The sequence below is a fragment of the Calliopsis andreniformis genome, chromosome 12, assembly GCF_051401765.1.
Source record: "Calliopsis andreniformis isolate RMS-2024a chromosome 12, iyCalAndr_principal, whole genome shotgun sequence".
Lineage (NCBI taxonomy): Eukaryota > Metazoa > Arthropoda > Insecta > Hymenoptera > Andrenidae > Calliopsis > Calliopsis andreniformis.
The window spans coordinates 15,017,808-15,037,312 of record NC_135073.1 but is presented as its reverse complement, the minus strand read 5'-3'; the positions used below and the strand labels follow the sequence as shown (position 1 = coordinate 15,037,312).

Sequence of the window (19,505 nt, the reverse complement as noted above, 5' to 3'; positions counted from 1 at the left end):
TTCAGTTTACTATAAGTACTGATTCGATATTAGTATTTGAACGAGTAGAATATTCGTCATCACTGATGACTACCAGAAATGCAGGCTATTGTTTAGGCTGAAATTCCGCGAAACGATTTCGTAAATTGGCCCACGCTAGGAAAACCATGATCACAAGGAACACTGTGTTATTTTCTCCGAGACACGAACAGCGCAAAGTAAGCGAAATTACGGACAATTTATAATTGCCATTGCACCGGGGCAGCAACGCGTAGAGGGCGAAAGAACGCGCGCGGAAAAGCGGAGGGAAAAAGAGAACGACGAGCGGTACGGCAGTTGTTTCCCAACGAGAACGAAATTACAAGTGTTACCCTCGCGATGTGAACTCAACGGGCATCGAAATTATTCCTCGCTCGCGTAGACGCTCCCCTCGTCTTTTCATTAATTCTCATTGTTCCCTAATCCCCCCTACCGTTCCCCGCAATGCTACTAATTATTTAAAAAAGTCGGAAGGTAAAAGGGGAGAATTTTCATTACTCGATTTAGAACTCCGCACCATCGTCTTGAATTTAGGACACTATAAAAAAAATAAAAATTTCATCTCTGCCTTTAAAGGACAAATTTATGAAAATCGAATCATTCAAGTTGCTTCTCCTCTTATAAGACTATTTAGAAATCAAGAGGTCTCTTCGATATCGTTTCTAAATCGAAATTCACAGGTTCTGATCACTGACCACGAGCGAGGATTCCAAAATCGCTGGCGGTTTCTCGACCCTCGGAAAGGTGCAACGCCCTACTCGAGTGAAGGTTAAAGAGACCTCCGAATCCCTTCAGATATTCGACCAATAACGTCCCCTAGCTACCGTCCCTCTCATCCCAGGCAAAGAAATCGGGGTGGAATCTATATCGATGGCCCGAAGTCGTGCTTTGCCGATCGTGTGTACCTCGAGTCCGTTCCTCTGGTTCGTTTGAAAAGCAATACAAATGCCTCGGGCTGGCCAGCGCCGCGTCCCTCCTTCTTCCTCGGGTCAGAGCGGAGGAACACGAAAAGGGAAATCGAAAGAAACAGATAGAAGGCAGATCGCGCACCGACCGCCTCATAAAGTGCCGCAATTTCCGGCGGCCATCGCAAGGGGAGGCTCTCGAGTCAACTTATCCTGCCGCGTATTTTAAATCCCGCCGCTGACGCTTCTTACCCCTTTGAAACAGCCTGGAAACGTTTCGTGGCTGTTTCAAGCAACTCCTCGAGCTGGATTCATCGCCCCTTTCTCTTGCCATTCGCCGCTGCGATGTTTTTTCCTGTAAATGGTTTTCGTCGAAATTTCCTCCGCCCAGAAGATGAACCAGCATGTTTGGAGACCCAAGCGAGAGCCACAGTGATGAACGAACAGTCTTCCCTTTGGTCACGTACTCTCGAGTGGTTACTCATCTTTGAGTCGAGTTTTTTGCTCAACGAGACAGCACGCCTTAGAAATACTGAGCGACGTTCCCAAGATGCTGTACCTCTTGGCTACGAGATCGAGGGTCGACTCGAATTTCAGCCCCTGATAGACTTCCACTCGAAGATTTTCGAATTCATAAAGCTAGAAGTTCCATCTCCTCGGTCCTCAAGTATCAAGCGTTAGCGAAAGACGAGAAGAACCTCTACTTGTTCCACCCTCTCGCCAGGTCATCAGTCTTCCATAATTCCGATTATTCCTCGATCGACTGTCAGCGAGCTCAGCGTTTTCGGTACTTCAATTAATCGACGAGCCCGTCGTTATCTCCCGTGGCCCTCCGTCTGGCCGATTCCTCGAGAGGCAGTCTGGTCCAGGGACAAGGGCTCGTTTCGCCGTTTTCCTCTCGCCACGTATCCAACGCACCCATTCCCTCCCTCGCGCGAAGCTCGCCGCTCGAAACGAGCCCGAGACTTAATGTCGTAATTAAAATGCACATGGTAAGCTGCCGCCACGTCGTTGTCCCGCGGCAACGACTAAACGAGACTACGGTTCCGCGAGGAGGAGGACGAGCGGTTCGAGGGAGAGCCGGAGGCGAGCAGAGACCCTCCGCGACCACCTAATACTCTCCCTTCGTGGGCCGCCCCCTCGAGAAATATTATAATGCTCGGCTGGTATTTGTCCCAGCGTCACGTCAGCCCGCGAACAGGAAATGAAAGGGATCAAACGCGCGAGATCGTTCGCCAGGCGGGAATGAAAGCTTTCAAAGGAGCGGAGTGCTCGCGAGCCGTTCTTTCGTCGTTGAAATCGTAACGTGTAATTAAACGATTTCTCCGCGACGATTAAAGGAGTCGCTGACGAAAAGGGGGAGAGAGAATTGAACGCGAAGGGCCTCGGTAACGAGGAGTTCGCGTGAAATATCGCAATGCTCGAGCCATTTGTTCGTCCGACAGAGAAAATTCCCAGAGAGGGCTCCATTTTTCGTGTCACGATTCGAGGTCGTTCTCCCTCGCGGCTGGGAAACTATTAGCGAGTCGCGGGGGTATTTTTAATGTCGCGAAAAGTCGGTGGTCGCGCGAGGCCCGCAGCTTCCTCGAAGCGCTTCCGCTTGAAACCCCTCGAAAAGCCGCCGCCACGAGGAAGCTGTTGTTTGCCTGGAAGTAACAGCCCTGGATTTCCGCGATAGGGAACCTCTCGCCTGAGGTTCGCTCGCGTGACATACTTTTCCACGCTCCTTTGACACGGGTCTGCGCTTCTGTAGATCGCGTCGCAGATACCGACACTCTCTCGCTCTTTCAACCTCCACCCCTCAGCCGTCCGCTTTCGGGAACTCATTACATGCACGTAACGCTCGTTCCCTTGCAAGGAAAATCGCGGAACGCGACCTGAAAGCGGGCGCCGTGCGCAAAGGACGTGGACAGACGGTAATCGCGTTCCGATCGCGAGCCACGTTCTTGCTCGAACGTCCACCATCGCTGACGCAGTCGCGCTTTATATTTCTCTGAAACGTTGTGTCCTTTGAAGAGAAGGAAAGCACCGTATCTCGAGGTTTTTGGAACGACCGAATCGATTTTGTGTTTGGTTGCAAGGGTTTGAGAAATAAGTTCCAGAGGAAGTTGTATTCGCATCCTTTCAGGCAAGAGATACAGAGGTATACTCCAGGAAAAATAGATATTGCAAAACCTAGAGGTTTAAGATTATCCAAACAAAGCACAGAGCTATTAACGACGTTTCTTCATTTAATGACCATTCGGATGACTCGAAATAGCGGCGTATCAATCCTCGTCCCTTCGTCTTTCCCATTCGTCGGAACGCGCGCACGAACGCGCACCGGCTGGCTAGCTGGTGAAAATTGATACTCAATTTAAACTCCTTATATAACAGGATGCACGTACTCGTAGCCCGACTACCCGGTAGGTACGAGTCACGTACGAATATGAAGGTGAAAGGAGACCATGATAGACGAACAGGAAGAGAGCCGAACAAAGACCGAGTGGCCAGCCAGGCTCGACAAAGACAGAGCCTGTGGATGTGTTCGCTATGGAGAGGATGAAAACGCAATCGATCTTTCATCTATTGTATTACCCGATCACGTTTTACGCGCGCTCATCTCCATCGATCTTTTATCTCTCTTCCCTGGACTCTCGAGTCCCCTCGTTCTTCTACTATTCCCCTGTGCTGCTACGCCGATAACCATACGCGGAAGGAATGGGAGAGAGAAAGAGGAGGAGAGGAGCGTCTGCTTGGGGTGACAAGAACGGACGCGATTCGTGAGACAGCGTGGCGGCTCGAATGGTCTCTCGCTACGTGACTGGAAATCTTGTTCAATTTACGATTACACATTACGTGACAACAACGACTACAAATCTGACCGCAGCGGGTGGCCAGGGGAGGGCGGGATTTACTAGAGCGCGAGGATGATTATTACCTCCACGAGAATGGTGCACGTTTGCGCTGGAATCGCGAGTATTGTTCACGTTGTTTAGAGTTTTTAGAATTTGAGCAGCCCTTTCCTTAAGCTAGAACATCCTTTATTTTAATCCGTGGCAACTGTACCAATATTGGGGATGAGAAACTGAGACATATCACTTACACCCCATCAGTCCTATTCTCAATTTTTGAGTATGTAAGTCCTCAAGCCTTTATTAAATAAGAATCCATAGCAGCATACATTCTAGGTGTCCTGTGCATCGAATTTCATAAACTATGAGGCTTAAATAACAATCTTAGTACTTCTCAACTTAGCCTAGACATCAGTGCATCTACCTTCTAACAAACCCTTCAGAAACTCTGCTCTCTGCACCTTCAGCTTCGCAACCTTTCTCTCTTCGGCCTCAAACAACACTCAGAAATATCCACATATCACTAACCAGGCTCTAACATTCCTTCTCTCTTTTCTTCTGCTCATTTATCCGCGGGAACAGGAAGACCCAACCGTGTTTCCTCGATGGCTTTTCCAACCTCGACCCGTCCAGACTCGTGTTTCCGCGGTTCCTCGACGCAAGCACGAGGAAAGCTTGCTTCGAGCGGACTTCCTGTACGTGACTGGAAATCTTGGCCAGTTTACGATTACCCATTACGTCGGGAGGACCGCGGGAACTACGAGCGTGAAATGTACGTTCGGGCCACGACTCGTGGCCGCGACAAAGACGAAGGAAGGAGAGGCCGCTGTGAGGAAGTCCCTCGGACGAAGACGAGAACGCTGGCCGGAACTCTCCAGCCAGCGATTTCGATGTCGGAAGTTCGTTCGTGGCCGTGGCGCGCGGTATTCCCGCGATGACTTTGAATGCCCGAATTTCGACTGAATTGTGGGAACGCCGTGAGGCGCATTAAGCGGAGGCCACCGTATTTATCGTACCCGCGACGACAGTTCCACGGAATTTGATAGTTGGGCGGTTTTTACTCGGCCCCTCTGGGAATTTCTTCCTTCCCCTCTAGCTCTTTTAGCGTGCCGCTCAGCGCTCGTATACTGCTGCAGCCTTGACAATCGCAACTTCGTTGCCCGTGAAATTGAATAAACTACTTGAGGGCGCTGGTTCTTGTGATTCTTTTTCCTCCTTCTCTTAGAATCGGTGGACAATTCGCGCGATTTCTGAAGGAATCTCTTTGGGTAAAGGGGAGTAGGAGTTGGTTGGTTCTGTATTTTTTTATGAGGTAGTTATTATACATTTTAATGCGCATTTTAACGGATCCAAAAGTGACATATTAAATTATACTGCAGCGTAACTTTTAAGCCATTTAGGAACTCTACCTCACCTCCAAACTCTATCAAACTTTTTAGCGACTCTAACGAGCCTGTGCTCAGGAAACACCCTCTGGAGATTCTATGGTTAAATTTAAATTATATCCTCTGGACAGTGCTGTCTTATGGCAGATATTTCTAGCTATTCAATGGAGGTGTTTTATTTTACCTTCGACTTTCGACTGAGTCATCCCTGTAGTTTTGCGAATTGTTTTTCATATGTAGCGGACCAGGTAAATCCGAGGCGACGATAGCGGTGGGGTCGCGATTCGCGCGATTTCGCGCAAAATGCAACGAAATCCGATACCCTGTGAAAAGAGGGAGATGGTGGAAAAAAAACAGCGTCGCTCACTTTGACGATGACGTCGAGTTACAGTGACCGTTCGAACATTTCACAATTCCACGCTCGGTTTCAGTGACTGCCTATAAATTCGCCGGCCATAGGGGGTCATTTTTTTCTTCCTCTTTTTTCCCCATTCCCTCCACCTTTTTTCGTGAAATTTCACAATCTGCCTGCAGCTGATACGCCGCGCAGGCAATAACTTTTGAGCGAATCAGTCGAAAGGGTAGAATCGCGCGCGTCTTCCCGATTTTTCCGTCGCGTTTCCTCTTTCACTTTCGCATTCAGAGCAGCACCCTGCCCCCGAATTTCATCATTTTTTCGCGTGACTAGATTAAAGTGGAATACCGCTGGTACAGAGTTTATTAAACTTATCACCGAAGCCAGACCTGGCTATAAACTTGTTGCACTTTCGGGGGGCTCGTTCTAATTCCAAGAAAATAAACTTCCCCAATTTACACCAGTTTGTATATGTTACCATAGAGCTTGTCTTCTACATCAGCGACCAATGAAAAGCCGAACACCGTCTTTGTTGCTCCAAACAGCCTCTCTGAAAGAAGTTGCTACAACCCCAAACAGCTCGCTCATTCTCCCCTCGAATCCATGGCGCAACGCAACGCGTCAATTCGAACCTTTCGTCGGTCACAATGCCGACCCATGGCTCACAAAGAGGCGAAAATATTTTCCTTCGATCGAACAACCCGTGCCCTTCACAGGGGTTGGCGCAAATTACCCCAGGTGTCCTACCCTCCACCTATATCCGACTAACACACGAGATCGAGGGACTTATTAGACACGTACCGGTTTGTCGTCACGAGTAACAGAACCGGAAGGGGATCTAGGAACGCTCTGGCGGCACCCGCAGCGGGGAGTTAAGCCTGCGGTGCTCTTCGCGCACAGGGTGACTCGAAAAGTTCGTGCCTGGCTCGTGTATAAAAGCTAGGACGGGGGTAACTGCGGAGGAATCCGACGTTTGGATCGGTGCAGTCACCGAGAAGGAGCCTACCTGCGTGTGTCGACCCGCTGCACTCGGGAAAAATGCGTCTTCCGACGGATAGGAAATTTATGGGTGTTGGACAATGGAGACGACCGATGCGCTCGTTCCTCGACAAAGCTGCGTCGCGTTCCGCCTTTCTTCTTCGCTTTCAGCCCGCTGTCCCGCTACTTTCTGTCGTTTCGTTCGTTCTGCCATCCCCCGTTTCAATAACCTCCGTTTGTTTGCGTAAGCACGTTGCACCGTGCGACAAATCCGGGCGTCTCAATTTTCTGGAAGCTGCGACTCCTCTTTCGACAACGCCTTCTCAATTAGTGAGGTGATTTATGGATCTCGTGGCTGATTAACGAGGGAACCTAGTCTTGTAATTAAGACAGGATATAAGTTATTCTCCTGACTGTTCTATTATTTGATTAGGAGTATACGTATATAGAAATTGACCTACTGAGGAATAGCACGCGATTATTAATTGAATAGGAAACAGGGAAAAGGTAAAAGGAGCACGAGCATATGTGAATGAAACGGAGAACAATCGATTTGATATTGAAATGGCACTGCTGGCAGAGAATACTGCTGTGATTCGATATTTAATTTAGGGGCTAGCGCGGAGGGAAGAATGGCTGGCTCTTCTGGCTGTTTCTTTCAACACCTGCCTCTCCTCCTTTTCATCTTTCGATGCGACTCCACCCCTTTCGCTTCTTGCACCGCTGTCCGCGGCGTCGTAAAAGATCATCGATCGATCGATTAAAGCTCCTGTAATAGCGATATCCTTGCCATTATGGCATCGAGAATTCGAAATTGTCGAGGAAATTCTTATGGCTCTGTCGAAGGATCGCATTCTCACGCAAAGAATCGACCGTATGCGCGGAGGTCTCGAAAAACCAGTTCGATTTGGTAGCATCGAACGAACGGATTACCGATGCCCGGTTCCTTAAGCCAGCAGCGCGATTTAAAAGCCTTCCCGATACACGTTCCCCCAAAAATAAAACCAAAGCCCCTCGGTGGATCGCCCGATCGGCTTCCTTTCTCTCTGGAAAGACCGTCCACCGCCGCTCGGATTTTATTCCGGATCTCGAGTGATCGTAAAATCGGCCGGAGTAATACCGAAGTAAATTTTACTGCACTTTAAAGGATCGGGTTCCACGGCGACGCGGCAAAACCGCGCGTTTTTGACCCTTCTTTCCTCGTTTTTTTTCACGAAGTGCGAGGAAAATTAATAAACTTCCTTCATACTTTAACATGAACTTCGTAAAAGTATCACCAGATCTGAGGTTACTTTCAGGAAAGAATGCGAAATGACACTGCCGCGTTATTTAACATTCGTTTTGAAAAAGGTTTATAGTCGTGCAGACTCTTATGAAGAATTTAAATATTGACTCCACGGAACAGCGATTCCAAAGATTTTGATGTTTATGTAATTAGAATTTAATTAACTTTAATTGAGATTTTGCGCTTATGCCTGGTTCCGCATACCCAGGCTATCGGCTGATCTGGCACTCTTCAAAGCTTTAATTTTTCCTGACGTTCAAAGGTGATCGTTGCCTCTGTGCTCGAGCTTGCCGCGCATTTTTGCAGGTTAATTGTCAATCGCGAGTAACTTCTAATCTATTTTTAATTGTACAGTGTACCTAGTTCGTGTCCTTCTCGCTGATAAGCCGCGGTTGATAGTGCTCCATGCTTCGTGCACGACTCCAATTTATTCGCAGCGATTACTGTCACCGGGATTACAGGAATTTCCACCGACAAACTATCACCTTCCACTAGAGACTTTCCTCTGCTTCCTACGTGTGCTCGCAGTGGGCTCTTTTAAGACGCCATTTGCCCAACGATTTGAATATTAGTCAGCTAGTATAAAGGGGAGAATGATCTTGAGATTGGATTACAAAGTTACCTCTTGAACTAGTTTTAAGTATCAAGAGTGAGTCGATGAATTATTTGCATACTTACAGTTACTTCCAGTTCAGCACTAAACCTTGAGGAAATAGAAATAGAGTAATAGTTTGGAATATTATTCATAACGTCAGCTTCCAAACAATCACCAACTGGTTCGCCCTCAAAAGTTTCCACAATCAAATTATCAACCTCCACACAAGAAGTTACAACAGCCCACCCACTCCCACCGTTCCTCACAAATTCGTCAGCCCACTCGCCGCTTTGCAGCGTTGCAGCTCGTCTTGTCCGAGGGACCAAGTGTCCTCGGATCCTCTGGTCCATCTCGATTTGGTTGCCAAGTAACAATTAGAGTTCCGCGGCCGTTGGCCGCAGTTATCGCACTTAACGAAGCAACGGGACAAGGGGTTCGCCGTCGCGAAACGACGTCCTGACCCTTTCTTGCAGAAATGCGGAGCTGGAGCCACGAGACGGCGCGGAGCGAAACGGGAGGGGCGGTCGTAAAGTTCCTCGCCGAAGAGCACCCTCGAGTAAATGGAACAAACACGCCGCGTACTCGTCCGCGGTTGCTGAGGGATTATGATTCGGATCCAGCTGAGTAAATAGCGGTCATTATATTATCCGAGGCTGAGACGGGGCTCGTGTACACGCGTGCACGTGTGCGATGCGCGAGTATCGCGGTGGAATTAACACCGACAGCAGTTGGTTCGGGAGTACATAAGGACACTGATCTATGCGACTGATGTGTGTATACAGAGCATAACTCGACTTCTTATCTGGAGGATTATTCCATGAAACGAGGTTCGATGTAATCTGCATTATCTTAAATTTACCGATTTTCATCTCGATTCTGATACGTCACGTTTTCGTATTATACAGGGTGATCCTCTTGTTGAAGAACTCGAAGACAGTGCCACTGCAAAAACATCTACTCTATTGTGACCTAAGAGGGCCACAATGCTCTTCTGTATTTTAACCACAAATCGACAATTTTTGTGGCGCCACTGTCTTTGACTCCTCAAACAAGAGGACTACCCTACACTTATGTGTAGGGAGAAAAGGAATCCAGTTGCCACTGGAGCCTGAATAGAGAGCAGTTCCCAGGGAGACCGGTCGAAAACAATTGAGCCATTCAAATTCTAGACAGACACCGCCTCTCTAAGCCCGCTGCTCCAGATATCTCCCCTTACGCAATTAATTCGGGATATAGGAAACTCGAAGGGTTAGCAAGATATTACCAATAGTTGTACGCCTCTATGGTACCCTCTGCTGACCCTTCTTCCAAATCCATCATGCTCGTCCCCAGCGAGCGTACTGAAACACGCGTTTCCGTGAAGCTAAACAGATCCCCTCGCAGTCGGATAAGCCCACGGCCACTTTAGGCTGAAAGAAATTTCAAGATAAACTTTCTTCTGTGAAGAATACACTCGAGATCCTCTCCCGTGGACCACCCAGCATGAAATTTCACGACACCGAGCAATTGACGAGCGCAGACGGGGTACGAGTGTTGGTGCAGTCACGAGGGTGGGGTCGTGGAATTCGCGACGTCGCGGGGGCGGGTCCTCGTCGGAACGTCAACGGTACTTCGTTACTCTGTCGGTGTCTTCGCATTTTTCCTGCGGCGTTTCCTCGTCGTCCTCGCCCCATCCCCATCTCCGCAGCCCTTTACAGTCGTTAAGCTGGTAGCGGCCGAGTCTGGGATTATTGTAGACCCGATCTCGGAAGTAGTTAAAACTTGGAGCTCTATCCCGTCACCGGTGCAACGTCTGCTAGCGACGGTGCCTTAATATTCTATATCCGGCGATGTCCACGAGGTAATTGACTTGCGAGGGAAAAAGAAGGAAAATAGAGAGCGAGGAAAAGGGAAGATCGGAGGGACGAGAAACGAGAGTTGCGAGTTGGAAAGTATTGTGGCGGAAGGAACACAGGGGCAGGTACTTGGAGGTACGTTCAAATGGTGTGCAAAGTAATGCTCTTGAGACTGAGATGCTAGTTTTTCAACTGTTATTAGCTACTTGCGACAAGCTCGCGACTAATTGTTTATTCGACGCTTCAGAAGAGAGTAGAATTACGTACGTGAAGAATGAGAGCTCGTGAAGAAAATGTGCCACAGATTGGCAACCCTTGCCTGGCTTAGGGTGAAAAGAGGTCGTCTCGAGGAACATTGAAAGTCAAGCTTGCCTCGAGAAGGGCGTCTGCGAGAATATCTCCGGCTAGAAGATCGCGGGAATTATAACAGGGATTAAAAAGGAGCTGGCCGAGAGGGCTGATTGAATTGCAACCGACGCAGGAAGGGCTTGATAACGCTTGATGAATAAGTTATTCATATTCCGTGGGGGGCTAGCGAGCGAACGGAGGAAAAGTGGGGCGGGTGGTGGACGCATAAAATTATAATAAATTTCCCACTTTATGTAAAATTTAATCTCGTCTGATCGCCGGTTGTATTATCGTTTTATGAATAGCCGCGGCGTTGTATTTAGAAGGGAGCCGCCTCGGATAATGCTTGGACACGGTGCACGCGTAACTATGAATAATCAGTGGTTTTAATCAGCAGGATTACCGGGCTAGGTTTTTCCCGGCACAATAAAAAGTTTCTCAATTTCGCGTCATCAAAGCTTCCTAATGAAACCAGCTCGCGCGCCGCGATGTTCCGCTTGAAATTCAACTGCGAGTCCCGTGGCGCGGAATTCAGAGTTTTCGGCCCGCGACGATACTAATACGAACTCGTTCCACTTAAAAGCGAACGTGGAACGAAGGTGGCGCGTCGTGGACTGAAACGAACGTTTTTAATCCCTCCGAGAGCGAGTCGTTATTCGACGCGAGATTGTCAGGCGCGGCGACAAATCGAATCGAAAGCGACGAATCAAATTGATGAATTCGTCGCGCGACAATTAGAGGGAAAACGTCGGCAGCAATTGCTTCGTTACTGACGTCGTTAGGCTGTCATCGAAAACGTGGTTAGGAATTGCACTCGCGTGCTGATTATTTTATATTTTCTTACAGAAATTATCGAGCCACGAAGTTATGATTTCATCACGATCACTCAAAAGTGAACGTTCCTCCTATTACGTTTAATCCTCAGTGCTTCATAAAATTCAATTCCACCTTCTCGAGACCATCTCTCCACCTTTTCGCGAGCCTCGAGAAGGTCGACGTCGAGCTGAAACAAACGAAAAGATCTACGATTCACGGAGGTGTGACAGACACACGCGAACAAATCGTAACGGAATTCTTTTGAGCGTTGAAAGGAACGCGATGTTATGCCACGCGGAGCCGCCTCTTGACCTTCCCCACGGGTCGTTGCAACGTCTGCGGAAATGAACTTTTTATCGCGACGCATCTCCGCGAGATCCGCCAGCAGACGTGTTCCGAGGAAAGAGCGGAGGATCGTCGGTCGGTCGCGTCACCTTTCATGTCGAGACCGTGACGCCCGTGTCCACGGCGTTAACAAAGTGAACGCGCGCGTATCCATATGCAACGACGCGCAACAGTGCAGTGAAAGGGGGTTACCAGAGGACAACGCCGGCGAATTCTGCATTTATAGCAGGAGGAGGGGCAGCCCACCTTCGGATCGTTTGACAGGAGGCGGACGGTGGATAACATGTCGTGCAAGCGGTCCAACCGAGTTACATCGAAAAGAATTCGAGGGAATCTCTCTGAGCCGCGTCAGAGAGGATTCCACAGTGATACACGTGTTCTGTCGCGAGCCAGGCATTGTTTCTGGTCACCGTTATGAATAAATGAGGACGAGCTGATGTTAGGCTGCATTTCACGAAGCTACGATAGTTAATGCACAGAATGCACGCAATTCAGGTAGACAGGATTTTAAAGGGATAGAGAGACTCTGTATTACGAGTTAAATGCGTCCTTTTACATTGAAGCGAGTTGGATAAAATTCTGTATAATTTAGTGCATGTCCCGTTAGAACAGAGTCTGCTAATATGATACTTGTGGTGGTCCTGTAACCTGGATCAAAAAGAATTTATTCCAGATTCACAAGACAGAAATTAGTAGCTACTCAAAGCCACAGACGCCGATTCAAGTGGTGCCAAGGGAGAAGATTTGAAAGCAAGCGTGGCAGATACAGTCTGTGGGGTGCGCGAGACATATTAGTAGATCTTCCATGACCCCGCGTCTCTGTGTACAATGGCCCGTGACCAGACGCGCTTCGTGGCTGAGGACACAGAACCCTCTGTTTTCCTCCCCCTTCCCCAGTTTCTGGAAGCTGCGTTCGGCCCTTTGGCTCCGCTGGTTCGGATCTTCGCCGAGAAACAAGAGCGTGTGAGCGAGCAGCCCGGCCCTCGAGAGCTGGAAGATAAAGGGGTGAAAGATAAAAGAGGAACGGATCCTTTCGTGGCGGCGCGTTCCGCAAAACGCGCGACCTAACCCCTTGGTACGTCTCCTGTCCTCCTCCTTCTTTCCGAAGGGGTTGACGGGGCTTTGACGATCGGCCAGCGACGCGGCGCGCCCCCTTTGACAATGCTGTTGGCTCTGCCTTGTTGCGTTTAGTCGGCCGCCTTTTGTCGGTTTTTAGACGCGATGCTTACATAATTTTCTGCCACACGGCGCGGCCAGGACGGGGGATGGGATCCCCCCGAGTGTAGGACTGATCAGGGATAAATGAAGCGTCGCTGGCGCGCTGGAGAGGGCTATATAAAAGAGTTTATAAATGGACGGGGGCAGGTCGACGAACCACCGCGCTCATATTATTTATATTTCCCATCGCACTTCGGGAATCGCGGCTTAATCGGCCTGGGACGAATCGTCGCGTGAAAAACGGGGGCAAATTTAATAATACCGCCGTGGGGAAGAGGCGGCCCGCGAGGCGTTCGAGAGGGTACGCGATGAAGCAGTTCCACGGAAAGACGAGATGCGCTGTCGATCAGGGCGCAAACGAGGCGTTCTAAACGGCAGAGGAGCTTGTAAAAGGTTCCGTGAAGTAAGGAAGGTCGGCGAACCCCGTGGATTCTTCGTACTTTGCACGGACTCCGTTAATCTCGACGAAGCAAATTCACCGTGCGTGATGGAATTACAGGCTTGACTGACACCTCGCACCAACACAATCGCTCGCTCTGCCTCGCGTACCCGTCTCCTGTGAAACCATTCGAAACAAACGCACGTGGTATGCTCCGTCTCCCGACCCCTTCTGTGTATCCATGTTCACCTTTCTCCTGCGATTCATGAGGAGCCGCCTCGATCACAGACGCCAGGAGAAAAGAGGACGCGTCGGGTATAGCTGGCGCTCGCGTGGGTGCAATTAGAGGGTCGACAATGGGTCCCGCGACCCGGTGAACACTGGCTCCAGGTTGCGTGGAAAAGGGGACACGACAGGGTGGATACGGGGCAGAGTTTCCACGGAAAACGGAAGGAAATCCAATGGTCGAGGTTGGCGGCGGTAGCGGCGCGAAATGTATGGGCGTAGCCCTCCGTAATATCGTGCGCGAACCGCGCCGAGCGGACTCTCTCGCCCTGGCTATTTGTCATCGGCGTGTATATCATGGACGGCCCTTTCTATCTGCACCGGCTAACTCCCCCAACACCCGCCTCTCCACCCCGCTCGACCTCCGCGAAGATTTGCATTACAAATATGCGCCGACCGGAATGCATGTACGTCAATATGACGGCTCTGTCTTTCTCTCTCTCTGCTCGCCAACTGCTCCCTCCGCCCTCTCGATCGTTCTTCGTTATAGAGGCAACCGATATACACTGCAAACTGGAGAGACAATCGTTTCTAGGATGGTCGAGGGTGCACGTCAAGAGAGGGTGTTGATAATTTTTTTTTTTATTTTATTTCAAATATATGGGATTCTGCTTCCTCTGGAAGGAGATTCCTTTTGTTCAAAGTGGAGCTTTTTGAATGTATGTAACTGGGTCGGCGGATGTAAAAATCCAGCGGAAGTGGGTTGGATTTATCGTGTGTCATGGCAGAACTGATGACTATAGGACGGATTCTTGGAACGTCTTTTTCACTTCCACTTGCAATGGAATATCTTTCATCTGTAACATATTGCTATTAATCGAGCAGAATCTGTTATCAGTAACCGTTGGATCTAGCCTGGCAATAAATTCTTCTATCTGCCCGTTCATCTTACTCTTCTTTTCAGCACGGAGATCCAACAAACGTTCCTCCTTCACAACTCCTCTGGATCCTTATCGAATTTGGCAGCGTGCCACACGATCGCCGCGCGTCCTTTCCTTGACCCGCGAAGAGTATGCACCTTTCCAAATCGCTTTACCGAAAAGTTCGTCGACGTCTAAATGTCTATACAGCGAAACACGCTGCCTACGTTCCGCAGCAGACTCGTCGGGATTCCCCTCGAGACGTTCCCGAGATTTGTGTTCGGTCCTCCGAGAGTACGATTCTTAAACACGCTTCGAGCTCAGCTTTTCTCCGGCTGGATAGCCTTCGCAACAATCGAGGGGAAACGAACTCGAAACGCAGACCTCGACACGTATCGCAGCGTGGATCGTGGACCGTTCGAGCGTGGCTAAAAATCAATCACCGTTAAACGTCGAATTAATTACGTACTCGCAATTAACGTCCCCTGCGAGCGAAATGATCTGTTATTTATTTGGTGCGCTTATCGATCGAAGGGAAACAAGTCGCATGCCTCTAACGGATTACGCGGAACGCTCGAAAGGCCAGGGGAAATGTAGAGGTAAAGACTCTAGCTGCCGCGATCTGCTCCATAGATCGGTATCCAACGGGCATACAAACGTTACCGGTAACTCTCTCATCTGCCTCTCGATAAAGTCCGCTCCTTGCCGCGGCGAGGGAGAAGAGGGCTCGGTCCCGCGGTAGCCACGCTGGGGCCACGCGAGGAGAGGACAGAATGCATTCCATTACCGTTATCGAGACGCTCTTCCAGGCTCGCTTCGTGGCATTACCGAACCGCGTGTTCGCGAGCTTTGAACCTCTGCGGTTCGACCGTAGGCATCTCTCCTAGCCCCCACGAAAATATATTGCTCGGCTGTACGACACAGCGCGATAAGTTACTTTATTCGTGACCACGCGAATGAGCCGTACAAACTGGTTTCTATTGGCACCGCTTGCAAGGACAGCGAATCAGAACGCGCGATACGGTTGACTGGATTTGAAAAGAGCCCGGGAGCACTGGAATCGATCGCTCGTAATTGCAACTTTCCTTAGAGGGAAGTTTTCGTGTAGGTAGGGCGATCAGAAATTCTAAGTTCATACGATGACCCTTAATACAGGAAGTATAGGAAATTTAGTGACATAGTCGACGGCCACATAATTGGCGTTGTGGTAGCTAGGAACAGAGTAACATATTTGTTCCTGATTTCTGTCACTTTGTAGCCCTAGAAGTAGCAAAAGGTGCCACGCTGATTTTTATCTGATAGATCTATTGTTAATGGATCTGTTAATGGAACATGGTAATCAATGGACTACAGTTCTTTATACATTTATGAGACTTCGATGTACATATTCACGAGAACCTCAAAAATGAATTCCTTTTTACGAATTCAGGTCCCCCGAATGTAGAACCTGTGCTCTCGAAACGTTCACAAATCTCCCTGAAACGCCACTCGGAACACCCAAGGACAGGAGTAAAATTACACGGGGCGCCAGCGTGTCTACCGGTTCGCGTATCTAGGCCTCGTAACCGGCGCAGATAACCATCCGAATGACAATTGCTGGCGGCGCAACATTAATTGCTGTCCGCGTAACAAGCTCGCGTAGCCGTGGCAGCATCAATTCTTGTCACGCGACCGGCGATCGTTGCTCCTTGAATCGCTCTCACGAGGAGTCGTTCCCTCGACCGAGAGATCTTCTTCCGCGTCGTCCTCGGAGCCGTCGACAGTCCGAGCTGGCGGATAGATTACGCGGATAGACGCGTGTTATCGATCGCGCGACTGGAGAATTAGCGAGCGATTTTAATGCCGAATTGAAACGAAACCGCGCGGTTCCTTTGATCAGCCGGAGTAGGAAGTGGCTGCGCTTTCCCTTTATCGGGCCACAACCGGGCATCGATCAAAGACAGAAACGGAACAGGTTGACGGAACGTTTCAGTGGATGGATCCAAACGTACACGTGTACGGTGGGAGAGAGAGACGGAGGGAGAGAAAGGGATGACTGGGGGATCGTCGTAGACGGTCTACGGTGCTTTGCAACAAGGCAGAGTCGCAATATCCGGCGAACGTAGGAAGGATCCCGCGCTTTCTCTTACCAACGGGGGTTATTATCGTGCACGCCGTGGAGACGTGCCAGCAACAACGCTATCCATGACAAGCCCCGAGACAAAAGGAACCTTTCATCGTTGAAAGAGAGGAGCTTATACCTTCCTGGACCACTCTGTCTCGTCGCCTCCTCCGTCTGCCTGTGTAATCGCTCCGTCGGCAAGGATGATCGCGTGTCTCGCGTTTTGGCAGCAGAAACGATCAAACGACCGGCACTGTTCGCGCTGGGAACTGCTTCTTTTCGTAATTACGGTGATTCGAGTTCAGCGTAGTTGAAACTTCGTTGTTTGATAGGTTTCGTCGGTTTGCGTCTGAAAGACAGTCAAGTGTTAAACGATTAGGCAGTTACTCCTAGAATCACTAGACTCCGAGGAACTTCGGAATCGCAGCAATTAAATACCGATTACAGTTTTATCTTCTCCCCCTCCATCGTTGACGAAACAGTTTGAAGTCGAAATACACTCGGAGCATTTAAGCAGACTGCTACGTCGACGCGCAGGTTTCCCTGTAAATGGATTTTACAAAACGATCGTAACTCTTTCGCGTCAACCGACGCATCAATCGCGATTCCCATCGAAAACGGGCAGCGTTTTCCACAGCCCGTTCCAATCTCTCGGATTAAACAACTGCGGCGAGACGGACGAGCCGAGCGAGAGAGCCGAGCGAGAGAGCCGAGCGAGAGAGCCGCAAGAATTTCGCACACAGCTTCACCGATCGTTCAAACCGGGGATAAAATTATTCTGCGACCGGCCACGAATCACTTGCCGCGGCAGTTACTCACCCAAAGTGGCGTGCCCCCAGCCCCGCCGTGAACTCTGTCTCGCTCCTGTCCTTCCAGAACGGCTCGCGGTCCCGTTGGACTTTTCATCCATTAGTCTCGGCCCGTCTGGGCGCGCGTGCACTCGAAACGGTCGATTCAGGAAGAGCAGGACCAAAGAGACAGGTGGCTCGAACGTATTTATACGATTCAGCCGCGTGAAACGTCCCTGACACTGTGTGCGTAACGTGCTAGCGTCTAGGGAATTCGCGGGGCGAGTGCCAAACAGCGTGTTTCTGACGTCTAGCGCGTTCATTCATTCCGCCGCTCGGACCCACCTATGAATAGACGCTATTTAAAGGACACGCTCGGGAGTGCAATGGCTCGCGCGTCGAACGACACGGAATTCGCGCCGTTCGAGGCGCAGAAACCGCACGCGAACCGCTCTTTTCTCGAATTTGCGGTCGCGCCGTCCCTCCCCGCCTCACCTCGTTGCAATGCCCATGAGAAATCGCTCCTCCGCTCGTTTTCGTTCTCTTCGTCGCGGTTGTCATTGTCGTCGCGGCGGGTTTCGTGTATTCTTTGGATCGAGATGATTTACGAGTCTCCGCTTCGCTTTTCATTCGCTGGGACTCTGGATGGGGGAACGTTCGTTGATGGTCTAATGCGTGTAATGGAGGGCCAGACGCTGTGCGGAGATATTTGGTGTATTTTAATTGAGCGTACGAGGAATTGGAATTCCCAGCTGGCTTGAAAAATCGGCGTCTGCTGTTCGTCGTCGCGTGTTTCCTGCTAGTAATTGGAATATCGAGCGAGGAGTTTTGAACCATGAAATTTCATATAAATTTCAGTTATACATACGCATTACCTTAGTATAATTAAAGTGCCTCTGGAGTTAAAAAATAGAAGTCCAGTTTCTGTAAAGTGGAAGACTATTCCCCAGAATTTTGGAACATCCTGTAGACTCAATTTTTCTCAGCGACCTTTAACCCACAAGATCCCTCCATCTGCGGCGCGCAAATTACCGATATAAATCACCTAGAGTCACCAATAATAGCTCCCTCTTTTAAGGGACGAATTGCATTTGACAATGTCGTCCACAGGCACATGAAAACAAGGAAAGCGTTGTCCCCCAAGCAGCATCCCTTTGAGCACTCAGCCCTATCTCGTTCATCAATGTACCCGAACGAAAATATCCTTTCGCTCCAACTGGTCTCCTTTTCGCCACTCCGCGACAGTCGCCTCCTCTCCTTCCTTTTGCCCTTCTATTCTTGAATGGCGGCTCTTGGCGCGAGTTTCGGCCCTCCACTCCAGCGACGCGAGACGGGGCGAGGCGAGGAGTCGGTGGTCGATTCGACTCGATTCCGCGTTTCAAAACTTCCGCGAACAAAGGCTATTGTACCGAGCAACGAGATAATACATCGTGTCGGCGCTTCCCTCTCGCTTTCTCCTCGGCTGGTAAATTACACCTCTCGCGGATGGACACTCGTGGCGCTCGCTCTTGGACGCGTGTCTCGCGTCGATGCAATTAGGGGAACGGCTCTCATCGCCAGCTAGCTCACGATACTGAAAGAATGTTTAGCGCCGCTCTATTCACTCACGAGGACAAAGTTAATTAAAGCCTGCGTCCTGTAATTGCTCCAATCATCTCGAACGTGTTCACCGCGAAAATTGTCTAACCGTGCTTCTCTCGAATCATGGAATTAAAGCTGCTCACGGGAATAATGCCACTGATTCATAGAAAAAGTGCACCTGCACCGTTAATTCAGCAGCAGATCTATTCCCACGTTGAAAGAGCACGAAGTTCTCATGGTAATACATACATACATACTTTACTCTATTTCTTGACCTTTCTTTGTTAATTCTAAGTGACCACTCCTTGATACAAAAATCTAGTATGTACAAAGTGTGCGACAGAACAGTGTGATAACATCCTGGAACGACCATGGGAGGGACATGTCTTTTGCAGAGATTCAAGGTATTCGACCGCAGAAACGGGATCCCGAGTCCTTGGACCGAAGGTTGGCCGAAGGTAGCGGTTGCTCCGAAAGGGAAACGGTATATTGGGTGGGCAGAGTAGCTGGTAGGCCGAGTGCTGCGGAAGAGACGTCACGCTGCACTCGGTGTGCATTATCCAGTGCCGTTTGCCGTATAAAATATGGCAGCAC

The 19,505-nt window shown here is 49.7% G+C and overlaps 2 protein-coding genes across 2 annotated transcripts in view; one reads left to right on the top strand and one right to left on the bottom strand.

Annotated features, from left to right (window-relative positions):
• Positions 1 to 19,505, top strand: part of LOC143185645 (latrophilin Cirl) — a 259,028-nt gene that overhangs the window by 93,298 nt on the left and 146,225 nt on the right. The window lies entirely within an intron of this gene.
• Positions 12,553 to 17,653, bottom strand: LOC143185923 (uncharacterized). Its single transcript, XM_076389252.1, has 4 exons — positions 17,362 to 17,653; positions 16,981 to 17,085; positions 16,682 to 16,891; positions 12,553 to 12,689 (listed from the first exon to the last, which is right to left on the bottom strand). Exons 1-3 carry the CDS (start codon positions 17,651 to 17,653, stop codon positions 16,782 to 16,784), a joined length of 507 nt encoding a protein of 168 aa, XP_076245367.1. The 3' UTR covers positions 12,553 to 12,689; positions 16,682 to 16,781.

Excerpts from the sequence above, each read along its gene's own strand:
- LOC143185923 (XM_076389252.1), bottom strand. The coding sequence starts at position 17,653 with ATGAACGCGCTAGACGTCAGAAACACGCTGTTTGGCACTCGCCCCGCG. Across the intron at positions 17,086-17,361 it reads CTGGGGGCACGCCACTTTGG|GGAAACCTGCGCGTCGACGT; the intron begins GTGAGTAACTGC and ends ATCCATTTACAG. Across the intron at positions 16,892-16,980 it reads AGAAGATAAAACTGTAATCG|ACGCAAACCGACGAAACCTA; the intron begins GTATTTAATTGC and ends ACTGTCTTTCAG.